The sequence below is a fragment of the Hippichthys cyanospilos genome, chromosome 11, assembly GCF_059441005.1.
Source record: "Hippichthys cyanospilos isolate Australia breed blue-spotted pipefish chromosome 11, RoL_Hcya_1.0, whole genome shotgun sequence".
NCBI lineage: Eukaryota > Metazoa > Chordata > Actinopteri > Syngnathiformes > Syngnathidae > Hippichthys > Hippichthys cyanospilos.
Window position 1 is genome coordinate 23,093,355 of NC_142379.1, and position 21,590 is coordinate 23,114,944.

Genomic DNA, 21,590 nt, shown 5'->3' on the forward strand with positions numbered 1-21,590 from the left:
TGTTTGGGCCAGCTGGCATTGAGCATGAAGGGGGTGAGGCAACCTTACGGTAAAGTGAATTCTCTGCAAATGAGCAATTTTACTTCCTGGTAAGAAATATTGGTATACAATAAAACTCATATTTATTAAGAAATTAAATCGCCAATGTGCCATGCATTATTTATATTTCCATAATACACTGTGGAAAGTATTGAAACTTCATGTAATGGCCCCTTTAAAGGAAAATTCTGACATGCTTTTTCTCCCTGAATGGTCCTTTTTCAGGATTTTTGTGTGACAGAGCCATCATCAGACTCTCTGCTTTTTTTTTTTCTCCAATTTTTTCAAAGCACACTGCTATCATGCATTGCTCCCCTCTCAGTCTATGCTGCAGCACACTACAGCCTGGAAAACAAGCACACAGGGAGAGATGTGAACAATAACAGTGCAATACTCTGACCTCAAATGAAAATGTTTGACTTGTCCTTCCATGTTGCAGTTATGGGTGCAGGAACGCCTCCCACAGGCCATGAGTCAGGAACATGGTTCTTCCCTGCAGTCGGTTCAGCAGCTCATGAAGAAGAACCAGGTAGGACCATCACAATCTCGCTTTAGCAGGACTCAAAACTCTAATGCGAGGGTGGGCAAATATGATTCACAGACCACATTTGGATCACCCCGTATTTACATTATCAAGTGTCCATGTGTCCAAAGTGTCCAAATATTTTGTGTTCATTAAATCAGTCGTTTTTTCCTGATTAATTGGTTGGAATGTTTTTTGTTTTTTTCATGTTTTTTCATTATTTCTACATGATTTTATAAATACAAGTATATAATGTGCCTTACATGCTTGAATTTATTTTCAATTAATTTATATAATTAGATAAATGGTTTATTGATGTATTGTAATTAAAATGAATTCAAAGTCAAATCAAGTATTAAAATACACATTTTTTTTCAAAACTATTCTCTTGGCTTATTAGATCATATTTATTAAATACATTATTTAAAAAATACAATATAAAACACATGTAGAATTTAATTATCAAGACAAACTCTTTTACATAATAAACATACACATTTAGATTTATTTTTTTTTAACTTACCTACATACAAATGTATTTGCCCATTTAAAAAAAAAAAAAAAAGTGTGGCCCATGCGTACAAAGGTTTGCTCACACCAACTCTTCTGTTTGTTCTTATAGATTCTCCAAAGGGAGCTCCAGCTCCACCTGACCAACGTAGAAGAGGTCTTGGACCGCGCAGCCATCTACTCCTCCGACTGCAGTCTGGAAGCCAGCGCTGTGCGGGAGGGCCATGAGCAACTGTCACAGCTGTGGGCACTACTCTGGGCTGAGACAGAACGCCGACAACTGATGCTCGACGCCATGTACCAGGTGCAGCAGTACTACTTTGACACAGCTGAGGTGGAGGCTTGGCTCAGCGAGCAGGAGCTGCACATGGTCAATGAGGAGAAAGGAAAGGTGAAGAAAAAAAAGTTGCATTTATTGAGACTTGAAAATTATTTTCTGAGGTTCCACCATATCCATTCAGGATGAGTCGAGCACATTGCAGCTGCTGAAGAGGCACCTGGCCCTGGAGCAGATCATCGAAGATTACGCTGAGACCATAGGCCGGCTCTCTCAACAGTGTCGGCAGCTACTGGAGATGGGAAACCCCAACTGGTTAGCAAATGAACACATCTTACAATCTAGAGATTTTGGATATGCGTGAAAATCTTCAAAGGTATTTTAAAGCCCAATTGAACAGTGAAAAGATACTTTTTGAAATAATTGAATATTCGTCAAAGACTTTTTGAACCAACTAGACAAACTGAACAATCAATAGGAGGCTTTTGAAACCAACCTGAGATTTTTCTAAGATATTTTAGACCAATTGAAATGTTTCTCTTGAACTTTGGGACAACGTGAAAAGTCTATCCAGACTTTTTAGATCAACTCAAAAGACTAGAGGATTGTTGGTCCAGCTGAGAAACACTCAAGGACTCTAGTGACCAACTTAAGTGTCAGATTGGCGAGTGCTGCCATGTGGCTGAAAATCATGCACTCTACGGCTCCTGGTTGCCCAGGAGGATCTCCAGGAGGAGCAGAATGTTAGGGTTAGCGAATGCATAGGTCCAGGAGGGACATGTTGGCAAGAGCAAAAAAGTGGCCAAAAATCAGCTACCCTTTAGTGGTTGGTAGACCACATGGAGCTTCAGAAGGAACACATTGTTGAGTGCAGCAAAGTAGTAGAAAATCCCCTTTCCCTTGTAAGGCCAGTAGGAGTTCCAGGAGTTCCAATAAATACAAAGTGGCACAAAATTATGCAATATTCCAGAGATTCCTCAAATACTTGTTAGATTAACTACAGACTATTAAAAAAACCATGAGTCCATCAATGACAATATCGCAGTAAATGATATGGCCAATGACCAATTCTGTTTCTGGCATAGTGAGCAGATCAGCAAGCGTCAGTCGCAGATCGACCGCTTGTACGTTTCGCTGAAGGACCTGGTGGAGGAGCGCAAAAGTCGCCTTGAGCAACAGTACTGGCTCTACCAGCTCAACCATGAGGTGGATGAGCTGGAGCAATGGATCGCTCAGAGGGAGATGGTGGCCAGCTCACCAGAGCTGGGACAGGACTTTGAGCATGTCAGCGTAAGTTGAGCCACTAAGGGTTAGGAAATAGATGCATAAGAATAGTTAATGATAGAGCTGGGATCTAAGTTAACATCACCAGTGTGTTGGGGATTGGGAATCTCAAAATCCGCAACTCACCTTGCGATACCCCTTCTATATTTAAAGCAACACACATATCTCATCTTAATCGAGCAATTTGCAACAACTCTGCGCATACACTTTAGAAAGAGCATCATCCTGCTAAGATGTCAATTCACACAAATCCCCAGAACCTCCTACGCACTGACTACATTTCAATTTGTCTGATTTTTATTCCATTCGTGCCTTATGATGTCAAATAAAAGAATCTGAAATTTGAGCCTCCTCGCGCAAACTTTTTTTTTTTTTAAGTTAATGGGACAATGTGTAAGATTTAGACCATTTTTCATTAAAAAGGAACAAACTAAATGATTATAAATCTCAAAAACTTAATTACAAATTCCCAAAACTTGCAAATAAATGTGTTCATAAGGAGCAACAGTATGTTTTGAATATAATTGTAGGTCTAAATATCATTAAATTATATTGCATGAGGGGTGGAACTTCTGCGGAGGCCGCCATGTTTGTTATAGCTTTGGACAATGGTAAACGCAGCAACTCCTGCTGTCCGTAATGAAAAACTTTAAAAATCTTACACATTGTCTCTTTAAAGCCCTTCAAACTTTGGGTGCCTTGCCCACTTGAAAGGGGTGTGTGTGTGTGTATGAGTATATATGTGTATATGTGCGTGTGTGGGCGCGTGTGTGAGGAATTGCACACTGAATTTGGGACAGTATTTTAAGTCCCTGATCTTTTGTTTTAAGGTAAGAACAGACCTGTAAACTAACATTTTTATATTATTTGGATACTGTCTATCAGAATCTGCACTCAAACCTATTATGGAGTAATATTTTGATTAAAAGTGGATTTTTCAATACAATGCTTATTTTAGTTTTGTGGTCCGCATCTTTGAAGAACTTTTGTGTTGATGGAGTTTCATCTAATTTATAACCATATTTGGAAACTCCACTTTGCATTTCGATAATTTAAAGGCACTTGGGCCTTTGGTGGAGGTACAGGCGGGTTCCAATTATGGCAACCAGACAAAATGACCATTTCAGTCATCCTACTTCAAACTAATAATTGACCATGTGGACACCATGATAATGGGAGTGGTTTTTTTAAGCCCAATTTTTTAGCCCAAATGGATTATAAAAATAAAAAATAATCAAGTCATTCAAAAATCCACCTTTAAAGGGTTAATATCTGTCCAAAAAGTACAACGTTGGATACATAATTTTGAGTGCAAATTTTGATAGTGTCAGAACACATAGATATGGCAATGTACTGGTCTGTACATATCTTAAGAAGAAAAGATGAGTGCCTCCAAATTTTGTGTGCAATTTCAGGATTCCAAAAGTGGATGCGACAGTCAAAGTTTGAAGGACTGCAACTCAAAAGATGTTCGAGCTAAGAGACTCTAACAACAGATTCTTTCATTTGGTATTACAGATATTTCATGAGGCACTATTAGAAAAAAGTGACTTGAACAGCCCTGAGGCAAGTTCTGTGTGAATGGCATGGTTTTTCCGTTAAGCTTCTTCTGCTGAAATTTGGCAAAAAGGCACTGTTAAAAGAAAGTTCAAATGTCTAATAACACAATGTCAAAATATCTGTCTTAGCTACTCCAGGAGAAGTTTACAGCATTTGCTTCCGAGACGAGAAGTGCTGGTCAGGAACGTGTGATGGCTGTCAACCAGATGGTGGATGAGCTGATCGATTATGGCCATGCCGAGGCTACTATCATTGCTGAATGGAAGGACACCATCAATGAGTCATGGGCTGAACTGCTGGAGTTGATAGAGACACGCGCGCAGATGCTTGCTGCTTCGCACCAACTGCACAAGTTTTTTGCTGACTGCCGAGAGGTGAGCTCACCACGCCACTCACTTCAAATTTAGTACGTGGGATTAAAAGTCTGGACTCTGTAAAGACGTATAAATACGTCTTTAGGATTGAATGAGTTAAAAACAGGGATCAGCTATAAAATGAACACATTCCTCAGCCTCCCCGGGAAGGTCTATTCAGAGGAGGGTCCGACAGGAAGTGGAGCCTTGGATTCAGGAGAAGCAGTGTGGTTTTTGTCCCGACCACGCAACAGTGGACCAGCTCTTCACCCTTGGCAGGATGCTCAAGAGTGCATGGGAGTTCATCTAACCAGTCTAAATGTGTTTTGTGGTCGTTGAAAAAAGCCTTTAACAGTATCCCTCAGGGAGTTCTTCCCGATGCTTTGGGAGTACGTAGTACCAAATCCGATCTGGGCAGTTTAGTTACTGTACTGTGATTGTCAGAGATTGGCCCGCATTGACAGCAATAAATCAAATTCATTTTGGGGTTGGACTCCACCAAGACTGCCCTTTATCCCCAGTCACTTACGTCAATCAAAAATTGTTATCCCCATATCATAATTGCATAAGTCATTTTTCAATACTTTTAAAGAACTAGAAAGAAAGTTTTTTTTTTAAATATTGTAACACAACCAGATGTGTGAATAAATAAGCAAATGTAATGAGTATTCTAAAAAATATTTTTTTCTTTTCATTCAAAGAATTTGAAATATGACAGGCAAGTATGATATGTAGCCAACAATATGTGACTAACCTATGTACAGTAATTGTCATCATGTCATGTCAGAAAGGTCTTAAAATATTTGTATTTGACTTTCTTTAAGAGTACCTGTGGTGCTCAGTAGGGACATATACATGATGTGTCATAAAAACTGCAACCAAATGTGAGTTTGTATTGCTGGTTACAATAATCAATCTTCATTAATGTTGGTGAGATTGTGACAAATGAGGCTAAATATTACTATAATAATAATACTGTACTGATGAAAGGACCTTCCATCCGCCAGTATTGAATCTGGGAAATAATGAGATTTACTCAGATTTGTCACAATCTCACCAGAAAAATTAGGTACATGGTTGTCAATGAGGCCTTGTAACATCTTCACCACCTCCTGTCAAATATGGCTGTGTGGGTTATTTCGGCACATATTTTCTGGAATTGTTTAAGGCTTCCTTTAATATTGGGGTCTCCAAACTCGGTCTTCGAAAGCCGGTATCCTGCATGTTTTCTATGTTTCTTTCCCTGGCACACTTGATTCAAATGATCAGGATCATTCTCAGGCTTAGGCTGAGCATGCTGATAAACTGATCATTTGAATAAGGTGTGTCAGGTGTGTGGAGAATCAGGAAAACATTTATACCGACACTCTGGGACTAAGTTTGGACAAACCTGCTTTAATCTAACCAGTGAAACAAAAATCACATTTGGATGTTGTTTTTCTTGATAAACTATAAATAGAGTATTTGAGCATCATGAGTACATTTTACCTGCACTTACTTTAACCAATACTTATCCAACAAGCAGTTAATATAGGTTATACTGTAAGTAAGATGCCAGATTGCATAATATTTTCATGAAAAAGCCGTACATCTAGGAATTTGTGGTTATGTGGTTTCCAGGTTCTGTCTCAGATTGAGGACAAACACCACAGGTTACCAGAGGTCCGCTTCTGTCAGAGCAGCACGGCCAACACCAGCATGCTGCAAAGGCTGCTGCACAGCTTCGAGCAGGACATCCAGCTGCTGGTCACGCAGGTGCACTACTTCAAATAGTATGCTACTGCTGATCTGAAAGGTGATGTCTGTTCTTTACCTTGAGGAAACTGCTAAAGGCTATGTGGTCTGTCAGGTACGTCAGCTGCAGGAGAACGCGGCCCAGCTGAGGACTGTGTATGCCGGCGAGAAGGCAGAAGCCATCACCTGCCGTGAGCACCAAGTCATGCAGTGCTGGAAGAAGCTGGTCACTTCCTGCGAGGAATGTCGACTACAGATCACCACAGAGACAGACAAGCTCAGATTCTTGGGCCTGGCTCGTGATCAGATCATGTGGATGGAGTCCATCCTTTGCCAGATCGACACTAGGGAGAACCCACGGTATGCATGCAGCATCTTTCAACAAAATTAAACCTTTTGTCTTTTTATATGAATGTGAATTCAGAGTTGTTTTAATTAGTATTTTACGCCTGAGCTACGTTTGCAAAGCGGTGTCCATCCATCCACCCGTCCAACCATCCACCCATCCATCCATTAATTTTCTACTTTATCTGGGGGTTGGTTCAGCAGGAAAGCCCAGGTCTCCCTTTCTGCTGCCTCTTCATCCAACTCCTTCAGGGGGATCCAAGGACAGCCGAGAGACATAGGCCTTGTCTACATGTAACCGTCTTATTTAATCTGCATAATCTTCCCCTCCTCATCGTTGTTTGTTTATTTAAAGAAATCACGTCTATACGAATCCAGCACAGTGTGATTTCATTCACTTTCATTCACAAGTCGCCAGGCAGCAGTAGTGTCGCTAAATTCTGTCCAATCAGAAAGAATTTCTGCGTCTGATGTTTCCAGTCATAAAGAACTTCTGCCTCTGACATCACCAGTAGCTGCGTAAAAAAAACCAGCACAATGACGCAAATCTCCGGTTTAAGATGGTTACACGCAGCCAAGTAACCAGAGGCTTGGGCAAATTTCCACTTTGGCCAGAGGTTTTGAAACATTCGGTTTTGATGGAATAAAAAAAGAGCCACGTATCACAAATAAGGGAAAACGAAGACATTTACAGCCAGTTTGCATAAACCCCGGCTACATGTAGACAAGGCCATAGTCTCTCTAGCGTGCCCTGGGTCATGCAGAGAAGAGAGGCATCCTGGAGGCATCCTAACCTCCTCTCGACATGGAGGAGCAGTTACTCGACAATGAGCCCCTTCTGAATGACAGAGCGTAACAACTTATCTCTGAGAGAGAGCCCAGACACCCCACAGAGTAAACTAATTTCGGCCACTTGCATCTGGGATCTTGTTCTGGGTCACCACCTAGAGCATGTTACCAGGAGGGCAGGAATGTAGATCGGCCGGTGAATAGAGAGCTTTGCTTTCAAGCTCAACTACTTCAACAGGACAGACGAGTCTTGAGCATCATAGCTGCACCGATCCACCTGTCGAACTTCCGCTCCATCCTGCCCTCTCTCTTGAACAAGACCCCAAGATATTTAAATCCCTCCACATGGGGCAGGACCTCATACCTGACCCGGAGAGGGTACGCCACCCTTTTTTGACAGAAGACCATTGTCTCAGATTTGGAGGTGCTGATCTTCATTCCAACCGCGGCACACTTGGCAGTGAACCACTCCAGTGAGAGTCGGAGATCACGGCCTGAGGAAGCAAAGAGCACTACATCATCTGCAAAAAGCAGAGCTGCTATGCTGAGACCCCCAAACAGGATTCCCTCAACAATTTTGACTTATTGCTGGCAGTATAGACCAAACACTAACATCAGTGGTACAGGGAACGAACAGCCCGAGGGGCTTGGCATGACGCATTGCGAAGCAAACCTCCACAAAACCCCCCAAGGGACCCGGCCAAACCCCTTATCCAAGTCCACGAAACACATGTTGACCAGTTTGGCGAACTCCCATGCACCCTCAAGATCCTGACACAAGGGATTAGAGCTGTTCCACTATTCCACAGCCAGGACGAAAACCATACCTCCAATTTTATTTTATTTCACTTATTCCTATTTGGTGCGGGCATAGTTTTATAATTCCAATTATTCATTGATTTCCCACAAGTCACAGTTTTCCACGCCAAAAATCCCATTGACTTAACATTAGGCAATTTTTAATTCATATTTACAGCTTTCACATTTCATATTTTCAATATTTAGCTCATTCATCTCGCCTTAGGGATCATTCCCATTATTCCAGTAATTCATAATTTCCAATATTTACTCATAAGTCCATATTTTTCCCACCTTCAATAATTCGTAATTCATTTCCAATTGAAGTATTCCTAAAGGACTAATAAAATAATAATTAATAATACTTAAATTAATAAATATTAATAGTAATAATTCCATATTTTTCATTTAAATATTCCAATATTCACATCCAATTCAACATTTCACATTTGTAGCACATTAATCTCATTCATTACACGTGGAACACTTTTCATCATTACTAATGTTCACTAATGCCAACTTGGATGAATGCTGACCTACATGATATACTAAATCTCCCATACACCCCTGTGAGGCGGCCATCTTGGATATTTGACAAGCTCTCGCTCTAGCCCATTCACTTTGTAAAGGAAAAAGTGGGAGAAATTATTTTTTTGGGGAAACCCTCACCTCCAAATGAACAGTACCATCTATTTTACGGACGGTTCTGAGAAATTTTAATGAAAATCCCACGATGATCCGAAATTCCGATAAGTAAATAGAACCGATTTTCCAAATTGCGTTAATGGCCACCCACCACAAAACAGGTTTTGCCCTGTAACTTTTTTTTTTTTTTTTTACCTATTCAAACTGGTCCAACTTTATATCTTTCAGATAATCTTTACACATCCCCACACCTTGCTTCCACACAAAAATTTACTTTTGCTGAAAAATTACCTGCAGTTTTTCCACTTTTTTAAGTTTTAAGTTGTTTTGACATTATTTGGCATATTCAGATCATTCCAACTGTATATGTTAAAAATTGTCCTTTCCAATGCTATTCAATCCCTTTCACCTATTAATTGACGATTTTGCCATTCCAATATCCACACAATTTCCACTTTTTACAGTTTTTCCCAAGTATCTTAAATATATTTTAGCCTATTCAAATCATTCAAACTTTACATGTTAAAGATTGTTTATTCCACTGCCAGGCACTTCCTTTCACCTATTACTTTATGTTTTTGCAATTCGGATAACCACACAATTGCCACTTTTTTTAAAACTTTTTTGGTATCTTCTACATTATTTGGCCTATTTAAATCATTCCAACTTTACATGTTAAAGATTGTTTATTCCACTGCCATACACTAGCTTTCATCTATTAATTTATGTTTTTGCAATTCCAATACCCACACAATTTCCACTTTTTTCAGTTTTCCCTATTCAAACCATTCCAACTTTGTAATGTTCACATTCCCTCACAGATTCATGCCATTCAAACATTTAACATCATTCCACCATTCAACACCTCTCCCGTCACTGCTTACACCTTCACATGCAATTTCTTCAGGAATTGCACATTTTTTAGTAATGCTGGTGTTATTTTGGGAGGCGACACAGTCATGGGTGAAGAGTGTGTAAAGCAAGGGGCTCAGCACACAACCCTAGGGTGTTTCTGTGCTTACAGTTCTGATGCTGGATGTGCGGTTGTGGACTTTGACTAATTGGGGTCTGCCTGTGAGAAAGTTCAGCACCCAGTTGCAGAGGCAGGATGCCAGACCAAGTTTGAGGAGTCTGTTGTCAGTTTGTCAGGGATGACTGTGTTGAATGCTGAGCTGTAATCGACAAAGAGCATTCTTACATACATGTCCTTCCCCTCAAAGTGTGTGAACGCTGTGTGGATGGTGGTGTTGAGTGCATCATTTGTGGACCGATTCTGACGATATGCAAATTATAGAGGGTCCACGGTGTCTGCAATGTTCTTGTTGACATGAGTCATGACAAACCTCTTCAAGCACTTCATTGTGATTGAGCACTATGGGACAGTAGTCATTCAGGCAGGTTATGGTGCGTTGCTTGGGACAGGCACTATGGTGGTGACTTTGAAGCAGGTGGGGACAGAGGCTTGTGCAAGGGACAGGTTGAAGATGTCTGTAAACACATCAGTGAGCTATGACAAGCAAACCCTGAGTGCACGGCAGGGGATGTTAACTGGACCGGCTGCTTTCCGCGAGTTTGTTCTGCTCAGAACCTTGCGCACATGTGCTTGTGTCACCATGAGAGAAGGGTTCCGTGAACACTCCACGCCCAGCATGCTGAACAGATAAGGATTCTCAGCTCATTCAGCTCATTTGGCAATGTGGCTTGGTTGGATGCAACTGCGTTGCTCCTCTGTCAATAGTTTGTGATGTGTTGAAGTCCTTCCCACACGTGTCAAGGTTCAGTGGTGGATTAATAACCCTCCAAGCTTCTGTCTGTACTCTCTGTATGTCTCTCTCTGGCTTCTCTGATGGCTCTACCCAGGTCATATCTGGCCTTTTTGTAGTCCTCAGTGGTGCCTGAAACAAAAGTAGATGTGCGTGCATGTAATTTCGCCCTCACATCACATTTTATTTAGGGCTTTTGGTTGGGATATATTGCTAATGCTAATGTAGCTGGTAACTGCAGAAGCATCTTCATCTAAATGTACATTGTCAGTGTTTTCACACACGGCTGTGGTTTTAAATTCATCAAAGTTTGTACAGTGAAGAAAATCCTGAAGTACTAAATCAGTTTCATCAATCCACACTTTACCAGCGTTTCTTACCAAGGAAGCCTGCTTGAGTATCTTAAGTTATCTGAAGGTCGGATCCAGGAATATGGAGATGTGGTTAGCTCTTCCAAAATGAGGTCTTGGGACGGCCTTGTAAGCACCTTTCACGTTGTAGTAGACTTGGCCCAGGATGTTATTTTGCCTCGTCTGAAAGCTTATGTGCTAAGGAAGAACAGTCATGAGGTCGCAGTGGTTGAAGTCCCCCACTGTGATGAACACAGCATCCGGATGTATGGTCTCATATTTGCTGATGACGTAATGTAGCTGGCCCAGTATGCTAGCGGTTTTAGCTCATGGTGGTATGTAAACAACTTTCTAAACATTGCAATAAACTCATGAAGCAGGTAGAGGGGCCTGCATTTCACCATCAGTAGTTCAATGTCCGGTGTTATGTCCCACTCTAGGGGCCTAGGACACAACATATGTAATGGGCCCCGCCTTCCCCAACTCCCAAGCAGCCAGCCGATAAACCAGATGTGAAAACAAAAGATATATTTATTTACATTACAAAAGGATTACTGAAAGATAGGAGCAATTAACTCAGGGTGAACCAAGGCCAAAACAACAAACAAAACAATCTGTCGGTACAATAACCAAACTATCCTAACAAACAAAACAACCAAAAGACAATAGGCTTACCTCCCTAGCTCCAAAAAACAGGAGGAAAGAAAATGTACAACAAAAACGGCGGTTCACCCCTACTGCTCGGTTTCCATAACTATCGGTACAAATGCGTGGCTGGTTGGGAGCGAAGGAGGACGAGAGAGTTGTCAGCCATCTAGGCTCAATATATAGCAGGTGTGCGACCTGCCAATCAGCAGCAGCCAATCATGGGCCTTCCTGGAGCCGACCAATCCTTTCACTGCTGGGGCACACCTGAAAAAAAGATGCCAGAAATAAGGGGAAAAAGAAACAAAGCAGGCCGGTACCGGAGAGCAAGACCCCTGAGTGACCCCACCCGTAACACCGGAATACAGTTTTTTGCGACAGTTCACACATTGGAGCACGTAAACACAAATGCCACCAGCTCTGTGTTTCCCAGATGCTAATGTCCAGTCTCCTCTGTACACAGCGTGTTTCCAACTTGTTTGCTGAGTCCGGTGTGATCTGCATCAGCCAAGTTCCAGTGATAGTGAACCCACAACTCTCTATGATCCCACAATGAATGCTAGTTTGGTTTCTTAGCTCACAAGGAGTGGACATTACCTCACAGCCCTAGCTTTTAGTCTAGCGTACAGGCTTCCTCTCTTGCCTCACTTCTACTATTGAGTGCTCAGGCCGACCAAAGCAAAAAAAAACAAAGTCTGCAAGGCTAAATTAAAGTTTGTGATGAACTTTACAGATATTAAGAAGTCTTCTCTGCTGTAGCGTACAGTCACGCATGGTTGATGTATGATCAGTGAGAACAATAAAGCAAAAATAAAAATAAGCATCTGCTATGGGTGGATGAAAGAAATGTCTGCCACAGTGGGCACCATCTCAGGGGAAAAAAAAAAAAACGAGTGGTCAAGATGATGGATAGATGAATCTTTCATGGTATGCTGGCGTTGAACGTAGGCACACAATAAGAGGCCTCTGCAAATAAGACATTTTACCTCCCGGTTGGAAATATCAGTGGCGTAAAACTGCTAGTTTTTCCCACCGGTCAAGCAAATGCGTGTTCAAGCAGTCAGTTTATGGAACAAGTATGAAATAGAACTGAAAAGATGTGAATCAATGTGTGCTCAAAAAGAGTTTTAAAATATATTATTAAAAAAAATTGTCTAAATTGAATAAGATCTTGTATAAAAGTTTGTGATAGGTAAATTCAATATACGGTATGAAGTATGTACGATTGTATTTATAAATTTATGATTGCATATATTATTTATATGCAGTGTGTGCAATGTTCACTAAAATAATTTAACAATTAAACGAGAGACAGGATGCTAGCGAAGCATTGATTTTGAGTTTGAACTGCTATTTAAATCTGCAGTATTCTTTTGGTAATATCCATCCATCCATTTTATATAAAGTAGAAAATACATAATGTTGGGCCTAAATATGCAGGCATATTCAAGTCTGTTAAAGAGAGGATGTTGCAGTTGGTAGACAATTGAAAAAATATAGAAAGAAAAATTAAGTTTCATATTACCACCTGTGGCTTATAGTCAAGTGTGTCTTATCAGTGGCAAAAGATGTTTTCTTGCTTAATTTGTGTGTGTGTGTGTGTACATATATATATATATATATATATATATATATATATATATATATATATATATATATATATATATATATATATATATATATATATATATATATACACACACACACTGCTCACAAAAATTAAAGTAGTGCTTTAACGAAACTTAGATACATTAGATACATCAGAACTCAACTTAGATACATCAGAACTCAATATGAAGTTGGATATACAGTGGGCCCCCGTGTTACGAACTTAATCCGTTGAGCGGCTACGCTCGTAACTCGAATTGCTCGTATGAAGGGCAATCCAAACCTATGTTAATTAGTGAACGCGTGCAAAAACCTTAGGTAAAAACGTCACGACTTTATAGACATATTAAAAATTAGTAACATAATCTACTGTACAGTTAAATAAAATAACATAAATATACAAAGGAAAAATGACATTTACCTTTGGGGCGACGTGACTTGAGCTGGGTGGAGGCGGAGGGGAGCAGAGACCAACCCACAGAATTTATTTATTTATTTTCTTAAACAAGAACTTTTCTCAAACTAGAACATATCACCGGCGATTTCCTTCTCTTTAATCCATAATAGAAGAAGCCTCTCCATTTTGTTGTCGACCGAGGTCCGTCCCCTGGCAAGGAAAGTTTTGCACTTAGAAGATTGCCGAGCGGTTACGGCCATACTCACGAGCAAGGTTAACTATGCGTGCGCCTCCTTCGTATTTTTTTTATTATCTCCTGCTTGGTTTCTATTGTCATCATCCTTTTACTTCTTCCTTTACCGCCACTTGCAATTTTAGAAGTCATGTCTAACATAAAGTTTGCAAAGTCTTCACAACACCGACCAGCTGTGCCATCAAGCTAGATGAAGGCGTTCGGCCAATAGCATATCAGCATTTCTTTGATTGACGTGACGCCGGCCAATAGCATATCCGCATCTCCGTGACTGAGACCGGGACTGTGAACTTAATCGACCAATAGCGTATCGGCATCTCCGTGACTGCCACTGTGACTGAGACAGTGACTGTGACTTTGTAAGAGCAATAGCATATCGACGTAACAGTGACGTGCAAGAACATTTGATTTTACTGATGCAGCAAAGCGGAAATAAAAAGCACAGACACATTACCCGACATGTTGGGGCATGTTTGATTGTTCGTAAGTCGAAAAGTTTGTGCATAACAGGGGGACAAGAAACGCCGCCGTCCACGTTCGTAAGACGAAAAGTTCATAAAAGAGGGAGTTCGTAAACCGGGGGCCCACTGTATATCCGTCGCACGCCTTTTGTTAAATAAATGGACTTAAAGCACTCCACCTGTGTGTCTGATTGGGGTCCCCCGCCCACATGCGGTTATTCATGACAGAATAATCCAGCCAAACATGGACCCCATCGACCTCGAGCGCATCCGCAAGGCCCTAAATGCCCATGGACAGATGATGGGAAACAGCAGGAGCTCCAGGAGGCGGTGGCCGCACTGGCGCTAAACGTTGAGAATCTGACCTCATGTTTTCCAGCCACCGCCCCCGAGGCTTCTGCCACGGGCATCAGCGGCTCGTCACCCGTGGCCTACCGGGAGCCCGTCACCCCCCACCCCCCCACCCCCCCCACGCTACAACTCAGAGCTCGGCACCTACGGTCAATTCCTCCATCAGTGCTCTCTCGTCTTTGACCAGCAGCCGATGACTTACTGCACTGACCGCTCCAAGACCGCCTTTATCATGGGTCTCCTCACGGGTGAAGCCGCCAAAAACCGGTCCTCTGTGACTCCGTGGAGACCTTCACCCGCGAGTTCAAAATGGTGTTCGACCATCCGGTTCGAGGGTGAGAAGCCGGCGATCAACTGCTGGAAATAACCCAAGGTAACCGCAGCGTAGCAGCGTACTCAATACACTTCCACATCCTGGCAGCCGAGAGCGGCTTCGGGGACGCCGCGCTGCGGGGAATCTTCCGCAAAAGCCCCAATCCCAGACTCAAGGACGAGCTTGCACCCCGGGATGAGACGTCCTCCCTGGAGGAGCTGATTGCTCTGGCCATCCGGCTTGACAACCGCCTCCGGGAACGACAGAGGGAGAAAGACGCGGAACGAGCACCACTAGCCCTCCGCCCCCCAGGGGGCACAGTGGCGGAAAGGATCAGCTAGACGTCTCCTTCGGCCGCTCCTGGAGCCCCGGGTGAGTGGGAACCCATGCAATTTGGGGGAAAGCGTCTCTCCCCCAGTGAGAGGGAGTGCCGGATGCGCTCCAGACTCTGGCTGTATTGCAGGCAGTCCGGTCACCTAATCGCCACATGCCCGGAGCAACCAGACCACCCGCCGGGATGACAGCCGGCACACCCGCCTAAAGCCCTGGATGGCTGTGAGTACCCCCAGAATAATGGGTTCGTGGCCGGCGTTCAAGACCAGCCGGCTCACGACAACTTTATTGATGTGACTGTAGCTAATGCCCTTGGGTGCCCATTGTTCAAACTTAGTATTCCCAAACGGGTTGACGACCTGGATGGGCGACCCCTAGCAGTGGTGACTCACCAAACTGGGCCAGTTTATGCTTACGGTATTGGGGAATCACTGCGAGCAAATATGACTGTTCGTTAATCCGGCTAGCCATGTGCCCGTGGTGCTCGGACTTCCATCGCTGGCAGTACACAATCCAGGAATTAATTGGACCAAGCCAGCCCTTACCGGCTGGAGCCCGTTTTGCCACACGCATTGCCTTTGGGCCGTCGATTACGGCAGGGTCCCCTGCTCCTCTCTGGAACCGGATGACATAAACTTAGACTTAAACCACCTGTTCACGGTTGAAGTTGACGCGTCGGACAGAGGAGTGGGCGCGGTTTTGTTGCAAATGTCTCCTCTGGACGTAAAGCTACACCCCTGTTCCTTCTGCTCTTGCAGTTTTAGTCCCACAGAGTGCAACTACGATGTAGGCAACCGCGAACTCTGGCGTTGGAGGAGTGGAGGCTCTGATTGGAGGGCACGCAGCACCCATTCACCATCTTCTCCGACCACAAAAACCTCTCCTACCTGCGCACCACCCGACGTTTGAACCCCACACAAGCCAGGTCGGCCATCTTCCTCACTCGATTCAACTACCTGATCACTTTCAGGCCCGGATCCAAGAATGGCAAGGCTGACATCCTTTTCCGAGTATACGAGGCAGACTCCCCAGACGCCCTCCCAGAAACAATAATCCCTGGCGACCGAGTACTTGGAGGTCTTTGTTGGGACCTGGAAGAGCAAGTCCAATGGGCAGGGGGGCGGGGTCACGTCAGCTGCCCCGCCAACAAGCTGTTTGTGGCCCCCGAGCTGCGTTCGGCGGTGTTGGTATGGGGTCACAGCTCAAGGCATGCCATCAAGGGGCCAGTCACACTATATACCTGCTCAGTCAAAGGTCCTGGTGGCTAGGTTGGTGGCGGGATGTAGTGGACTATGTCTCGGCCTGCACTTCATGCGCCCAAGGGAAGAACCATCATCCGCCAGCAGGACTGCTTCGACCACTTCCAATCCCAACGAGGCCGTGGTCACAAATCGCCTTTGATTTCATTACCGGTCTCCCTGCTTCCCGCGGGAAAACAGCCATCCTGATCTTACGTCACAAGATGGCGGCGCGTGTAGACGCAGCGGCCACTCGCTCTTCCAACAATGGGTTGTTTTGTTCGTCAAACAAGTGTTTGTCTGAAAGTTTTTCCGGTCAGTTTACGCCAAAATACGTGTAGTCGACAGGTCTTCTTACAAATCCGGAGAAGCAACATTTGCCAACTTTTAAACACGGAAGTGGAGAACTCGCTATGGGAATTGGGACTGCTACGCCGGCCTGCTAATTCACCGGACTCGCCTGCTACCCCTCCCCCGGAACGGAGGCGCCGGAAGCGGTGCGCCAGGACGAGGAAGCGGGGCAAGCGCGGAGGTATTCGAGCTAGGCTAGAGGCTAACCCAACTCGCCCGGCCATACCATCTATTCTTTTGGCAAACGTTCGTTCACTGGACAACAAAATGGACAATATCCGACTTCTGAGATCAGCAAACCGAAAAGTGAGTGACTGTTGTGTATTAGTTTTCACGGAAACCTGGCTAAATAGTAACATTCCGGACTCCGCTATACATCTAGAGCAGCTAACATGCTAAAGATCTGACAGGGCTCTCGCGGAGGGGGGGAAGTCGCACGGTGGCGGCGTGTGTGTTTACATCCGCGATGCGTGGTGCCGGGATGCCACTGTAGTAAACAAACACTGCTCACCTCTGGCGGAATTCATGATCGTGAAGTGTCGCCCCTTCTACTTGCCAAGGGAGATAAGTTCAATACTGCTGGTCGCTACCTATATCCCCCCAACTAACAACAGCAACAGAAGTGTGGCGCTGAACGAACTGTACCAGACTATCAGTGAACAACAAACAGCACAACCAGACAGCTTCATCATCCTCGCGGGGGATTTCAACCATGCTGATCTCAAAACTGTTCTCCCGATGTTTCATCAACAAATCCACTTTGCGACAAGAGGACATAACATTTTGTACTGTGTTTACACTCAGCACAAAGGAGTGTACAAAGCCACCCCCCTCCCCCACATCGGCGCCTCTGACCACCTCACTATTATGCTAATGCCTGCATACAGACCAAGAGTGAAAGCCATCAAACCTGCATTAAAGGAAGTAAGGGTGTGGCCACAGGAGGCGACCTCAGCCCTACAGGACTGCTTTGAGTCAACAGACTGGGACATTTTTAAGGAAGCAGCCACCTACAACGGCATCACAGATATTGAGGAGTACACAGACACGGTGACCTCCTACATCACCAAATGCATGGACGACGTGACCCACATCAAGAGGATCACCACACGGGCCAACCAGAAGCCATGGCTAACAGGAGATGTCCACAGGCTGTTGAGGGCCAGAGACAAGGCCTTCAAAGCTGGGGAGAAATCAGCCCTGAGAACAGCGAGAGCCAACCTGTCCCGTGGCATCAGGAAAGCCAAACAAGAATACACAAACAAGATACCTTCTCACTTCAAGGACAGCAAGAATGCACACAGCCTATGGCAGGGCATTCAGGCTATCACAGACTACAAACCTGCACCACAAAGCTGTGAGAGCGACATCACTCTGCTCAACAACCTAAACAGTTTCTTTGCACGCTTTGAGGAACAGAACACCACCTGCCCACAGAAAACACCACCACCTCCGCACGACCAGCCTCTGTGCCTGTCTGCTGCCAGTGTGAGGAGGACACTCTCCGCCATCAACACCCGGAAAGCAGCAGGTCCAGACAACATCCCTGGCAGGGTGCTGAAAGACTGTGCAGAGGAGCTGAAAGATGTTTTTACAGACATCTTTAACACCTCTCTGAGGCAAGCCATTGTGCCATCAGGCTTCAAAGCTGCCACCATCATACCTGTGCCAAAGAAATCCTCCCCATCCTGCTTCAACGATTATCGTCCGGTGGCACTGACACCCATCATCATGAAGTGCTTTGAACGACTAGTCCTGTCACACAAAATCCATCCTGCCCCCCAGCCTGGACCCGCATCAGTTCGCCTACAGGGCAAAGCGATCCACAGATGACGCAATCTGCTCTGCCCTCCACCCGGCACTCACCCACCTGGACAAGAAAGACTCATATGTGAGAATGCTGTTCATAGACTTCAGCTCAGCGTTCAACACCATAATACCCCAACAACTCACCTGCAAACTGGACAAACTGGGCCTCAGCACCTCACTCTGCAACTGGCTGCTGGATTTCCTCAGCCAGAGGCCTCAGGTGGTGCGAGTTGGCAACAACATCTCAGGCAGGATCACCCTGAGCACGGGGGCCCCACAAGGCTGTGTGCTCAGCCCCCTCCTCTTCACCCTACTAACACACGACTGCTCAGCAACCCACAGCTCCAACCACCTCGTGAAGTTTGCTGACGACACAACACTGGTGGGTCTCATCTCCAACGGCGACGAGACCCACTACAGGAAAGAAGTGGAGCTTCTGACCGGATGGTGTAAAGACAACAACCTCCTGCTAAACATCAGCAAGACCAAAGAGATGGTCGTCAGCTTCCAGAGAGGCCGCACCCAACACCCCTCACTGACCATCGATGGTGCTGCAGTGGAGAGGGTGACCTCTCCTGGATCACCAACACTGCATCTCTGGCCAAGAAAGCACAGCGGCGTCTCTACTTCCTGCGCAAACTGAAGCGGGAAAGTGCCGCGCCACCCATCATGATCACATTCTACAGAGGAACCATCGAAAGCATCCTCACCAGCTGCATCACCGTGTGGGGCGGGAGCTGCACCGACTACAACAGGAAGGCTCTACAACGCATCGTGAGGACAGCTGAAAGGATTATTGGTACTCCGCTCCCCTGCCTGCAAGACCTGTACACCACCCACCTCGGCCACAAAGCCGTCACAATTGTCACCGATACAAGCCACCCTGCACACAGTCTGTTCAGCCTCCTGCCCTCCGGAAAGAGGTACAGGAGCCTCCGCTCCCGCACCACCCGACTCAGGAACAGCTTTATCCACCAGGCCGTGAGACTGCTGAACTCTCCCCCCCTCCCACTCGTGAAACTGCTGAACTCTCTCTCTCTCCACTCCTCTCTCTCACATTCAGCCCCAGCCAGAAGAAACACCTAGCTGGCCCCCCACCTAAACTCAAACTTTACTCATGCACTTGCAAAATTTGCACAGACTTGCTGCTGCCATGTTTATTTATAATTATACTTCTATTGCACTAGCGATTACACTTAGAACTATAACAACTACCTCAAATGCACACAACTGGGACAACCACAGCCAGAGTTTTCCTGCTTTGTCTCGTACTGTTGGATTGTCCTGTCATATGCTGCTACCTATGTCTTGTCTTGGGGTACTCTTGCCATACCTGGTTTTTCGTATTTAATTTTTAGTTTTAGTTGTTAGTTTAGCAACACTAGGCAAAGTAGATCAAACATACTGCACTTTACATTACTATAGATAAGTATCTAGCTTTTAGGTTTGTCTCGTCTTGCGCACCTGCACTTTGTTATTGTACATGTAAAATGCAGAAGATAGTGAGAAACGCAATTTTGATTCCTTTGTATGATAAGCGCATGTGAAGAAGTTGACAATAAACTTGACTTTTACTTTGACTTTGATTGTGGACCACTTCTCCAAGGTGGTCCACTTCGTGCCCCTTCCGGGGTTACCCTCGGCGCTGGAAACGGTCCAGCTTCAAATTCAGCATGTGTTCCGACTACATGGTATTCCAACAGACATCGTCCCAGATTGGGGACCCCAATTCGTCTCCCGACTGTGGAAGGCATTCGAGCGTGCCATAGGGGCCTCAGTTAGCCTGTCCTTGGGCTACCATCCCCAGACCAACAGCCAAGCCAAACGAGCAAATCAAGCCCTGGAAGCCACCCTGTAATGCGTGCGCCACCAACACCTGTCCTCCTGGTCTACCCACCTCCCTTGGGTAGAGTCCGCCCACAACGCCAGTCCTTCAGCCGCCATGGGCAAGTTTCCGTTCTTTGTAGTTTTTGGCTACCAGCCGCCCGTTTTCCCGTCACAGGAAAGGGAGGTCACCGTGCCATCCATACAAGGCCACCTACAGCAGGCGCACAAGGTGTGGCAAGACACCAGGGTGGCACTTACCCGCACTTCCGCCCGGAACTGCCCTCCCAGCGTGCCGCCACCTCCTCCTCGCCTGGTCGATGGCAGTCCGGTCTACACCGTAAGGTCCATCTTGGACTCCTACCGGCTGCGCAGGGGGGTTCAATACCTGATAGAATGGGAGGGGTATGGCCCAGAGGAACACACATGGGTCGTGGACTATAGTTTGGTGAGTGCCTTTCATGCGTCTCATCGAGGGGTCCGCCAGGGGGCGTCCGTTGGCGGGGGGGTTAATGTCATGTCCCAGCTCACTCGTTTGTTTTTGATTTTAGGCAGAGCTGCTGCGGCAACGAGGGAGCGGGGCTGTCGGCCACACACCTGTGGCTCATTGCCCATCAAGGGCTTTTTAAGGCCAGCGACCACAGGAGAGCACTGCCGGGTTATACCTTCGCCAAGCTCAATAGCAGCCCTGTGAAGTCCCAGCATTCCTGTTTTGTGTCCTCCAGCCTCGTGCACATTTTGGTTTGTTCTTTGGCCCCCTAGATGTTTTTTCGCTCATGTGTTTTTCGTTCTACTTTGTTGCAGTTGCTCTCCTGTAGCCCCGCTCCCTGGATTGCCTCGCGCCCCCCTTTTTGGACTCTAGCTTCAAACACGTTTGTCTCGATTTCTTTTGTACTTTGTGATTTCAATTGTACTTTATCTTTTAGCTTTTTTTTTGTTCCACGCTTGACGTGCGCCTTTTGTTAAATAAACGGACTTAAAGCACTCCACTTGATTGGTGTCCCCTGTCCACACGCGGTTATTCATGACAATATTCA

The 21,590-nt window shown here is 45.1% G+C and overlaps 2 protein-coding genes across 14 annotated transcripts in view; both read left to right on the forward strand.

Annotated features, from left to right (window-relative positions):
* Positions 1 to 21,590, forward strand: part of sptbn4b (spectrin, beta, non-erythrocytic 4b) — a 192,180-nt gene that overhangs the window by 122,358 nt on the left and 48,232 nt on the right. For all 13 annotated transcript variants that reach the window (XM_088426948.1, XM_088426947.1, XM_088426945.1 and 10 more), the window contains 7 exons: positions 479 to 568; positions 1,185 to 1,463; positions 1,534 to 1,664; positions 2,435 to 2,639; positions 4,322 to 4,567; positions 6,167 to 6,301; positions 6,396 to 6,640. In XM_088426948.1, coding sequence (XP_088283074.1) covers positions 479 to 568; positions 1,185 to 1,463; positions 1,534 to 1,664; positions 2,435 to 2,639; positions 4,322 to 4,567; positions 6,167 to 6,301; positions 6,396 to 6,640 — 1,331 coding nt within the window. The remainder of the gene's footprint in view (positions 1 to 478; positions 569 to 1,184; positions 1,464 to 1,533; positions 1,665 to 2,434; positions 2,640 to 4,321; positions 4,568 to 6,166; positions 6,302 to 6,395; positions 6,641 to 21,590) is intronic.
* Positions 7,760 to 15,482, forward strand: LOC148416375 (uncharacterized). Its single transcript, XM_088427731.1, has 5 exons — positions 7,760 to 7,792; positions 14,563 to 14,778; positions 14,852 to 15,020; positions 15,107 to 15,370; positions 15,462 to 15,482. The coding sequence occupies exons 1-4, from the start codon at positions 7,760 to 7,762 to the stop codon at positions 15,337 to 15,339; spliced, it is 651 nt and encodes a 216-aa protein (XP_088283857.1). The 3' UTR covers positions 15,340 to 15,370; positions 15,462 to 15,482.

Coding starts and splice junctions, on each gene's coding strand:
- LOC148416375 (XM_088427731.1), top strand. CDS start 7,760: ATGGGGCAGGACCTCATACCTGACCCGGAGAGG. Junction 14,779..14,851: donor CCGTGGCCTACCGGGAGCCC/GTCACCCCCCAC, acceptor TTCCTCCATCAG/TGCTCTCTCGTCTTTGACCA. Junction 15,021..15,106: donor TTCGACCATCCGGTTCGAGG/GTGAGAAGCCGG, acceptor ACATCCTGGCAG/CCGAGAGCGGCTTCGGGGAC.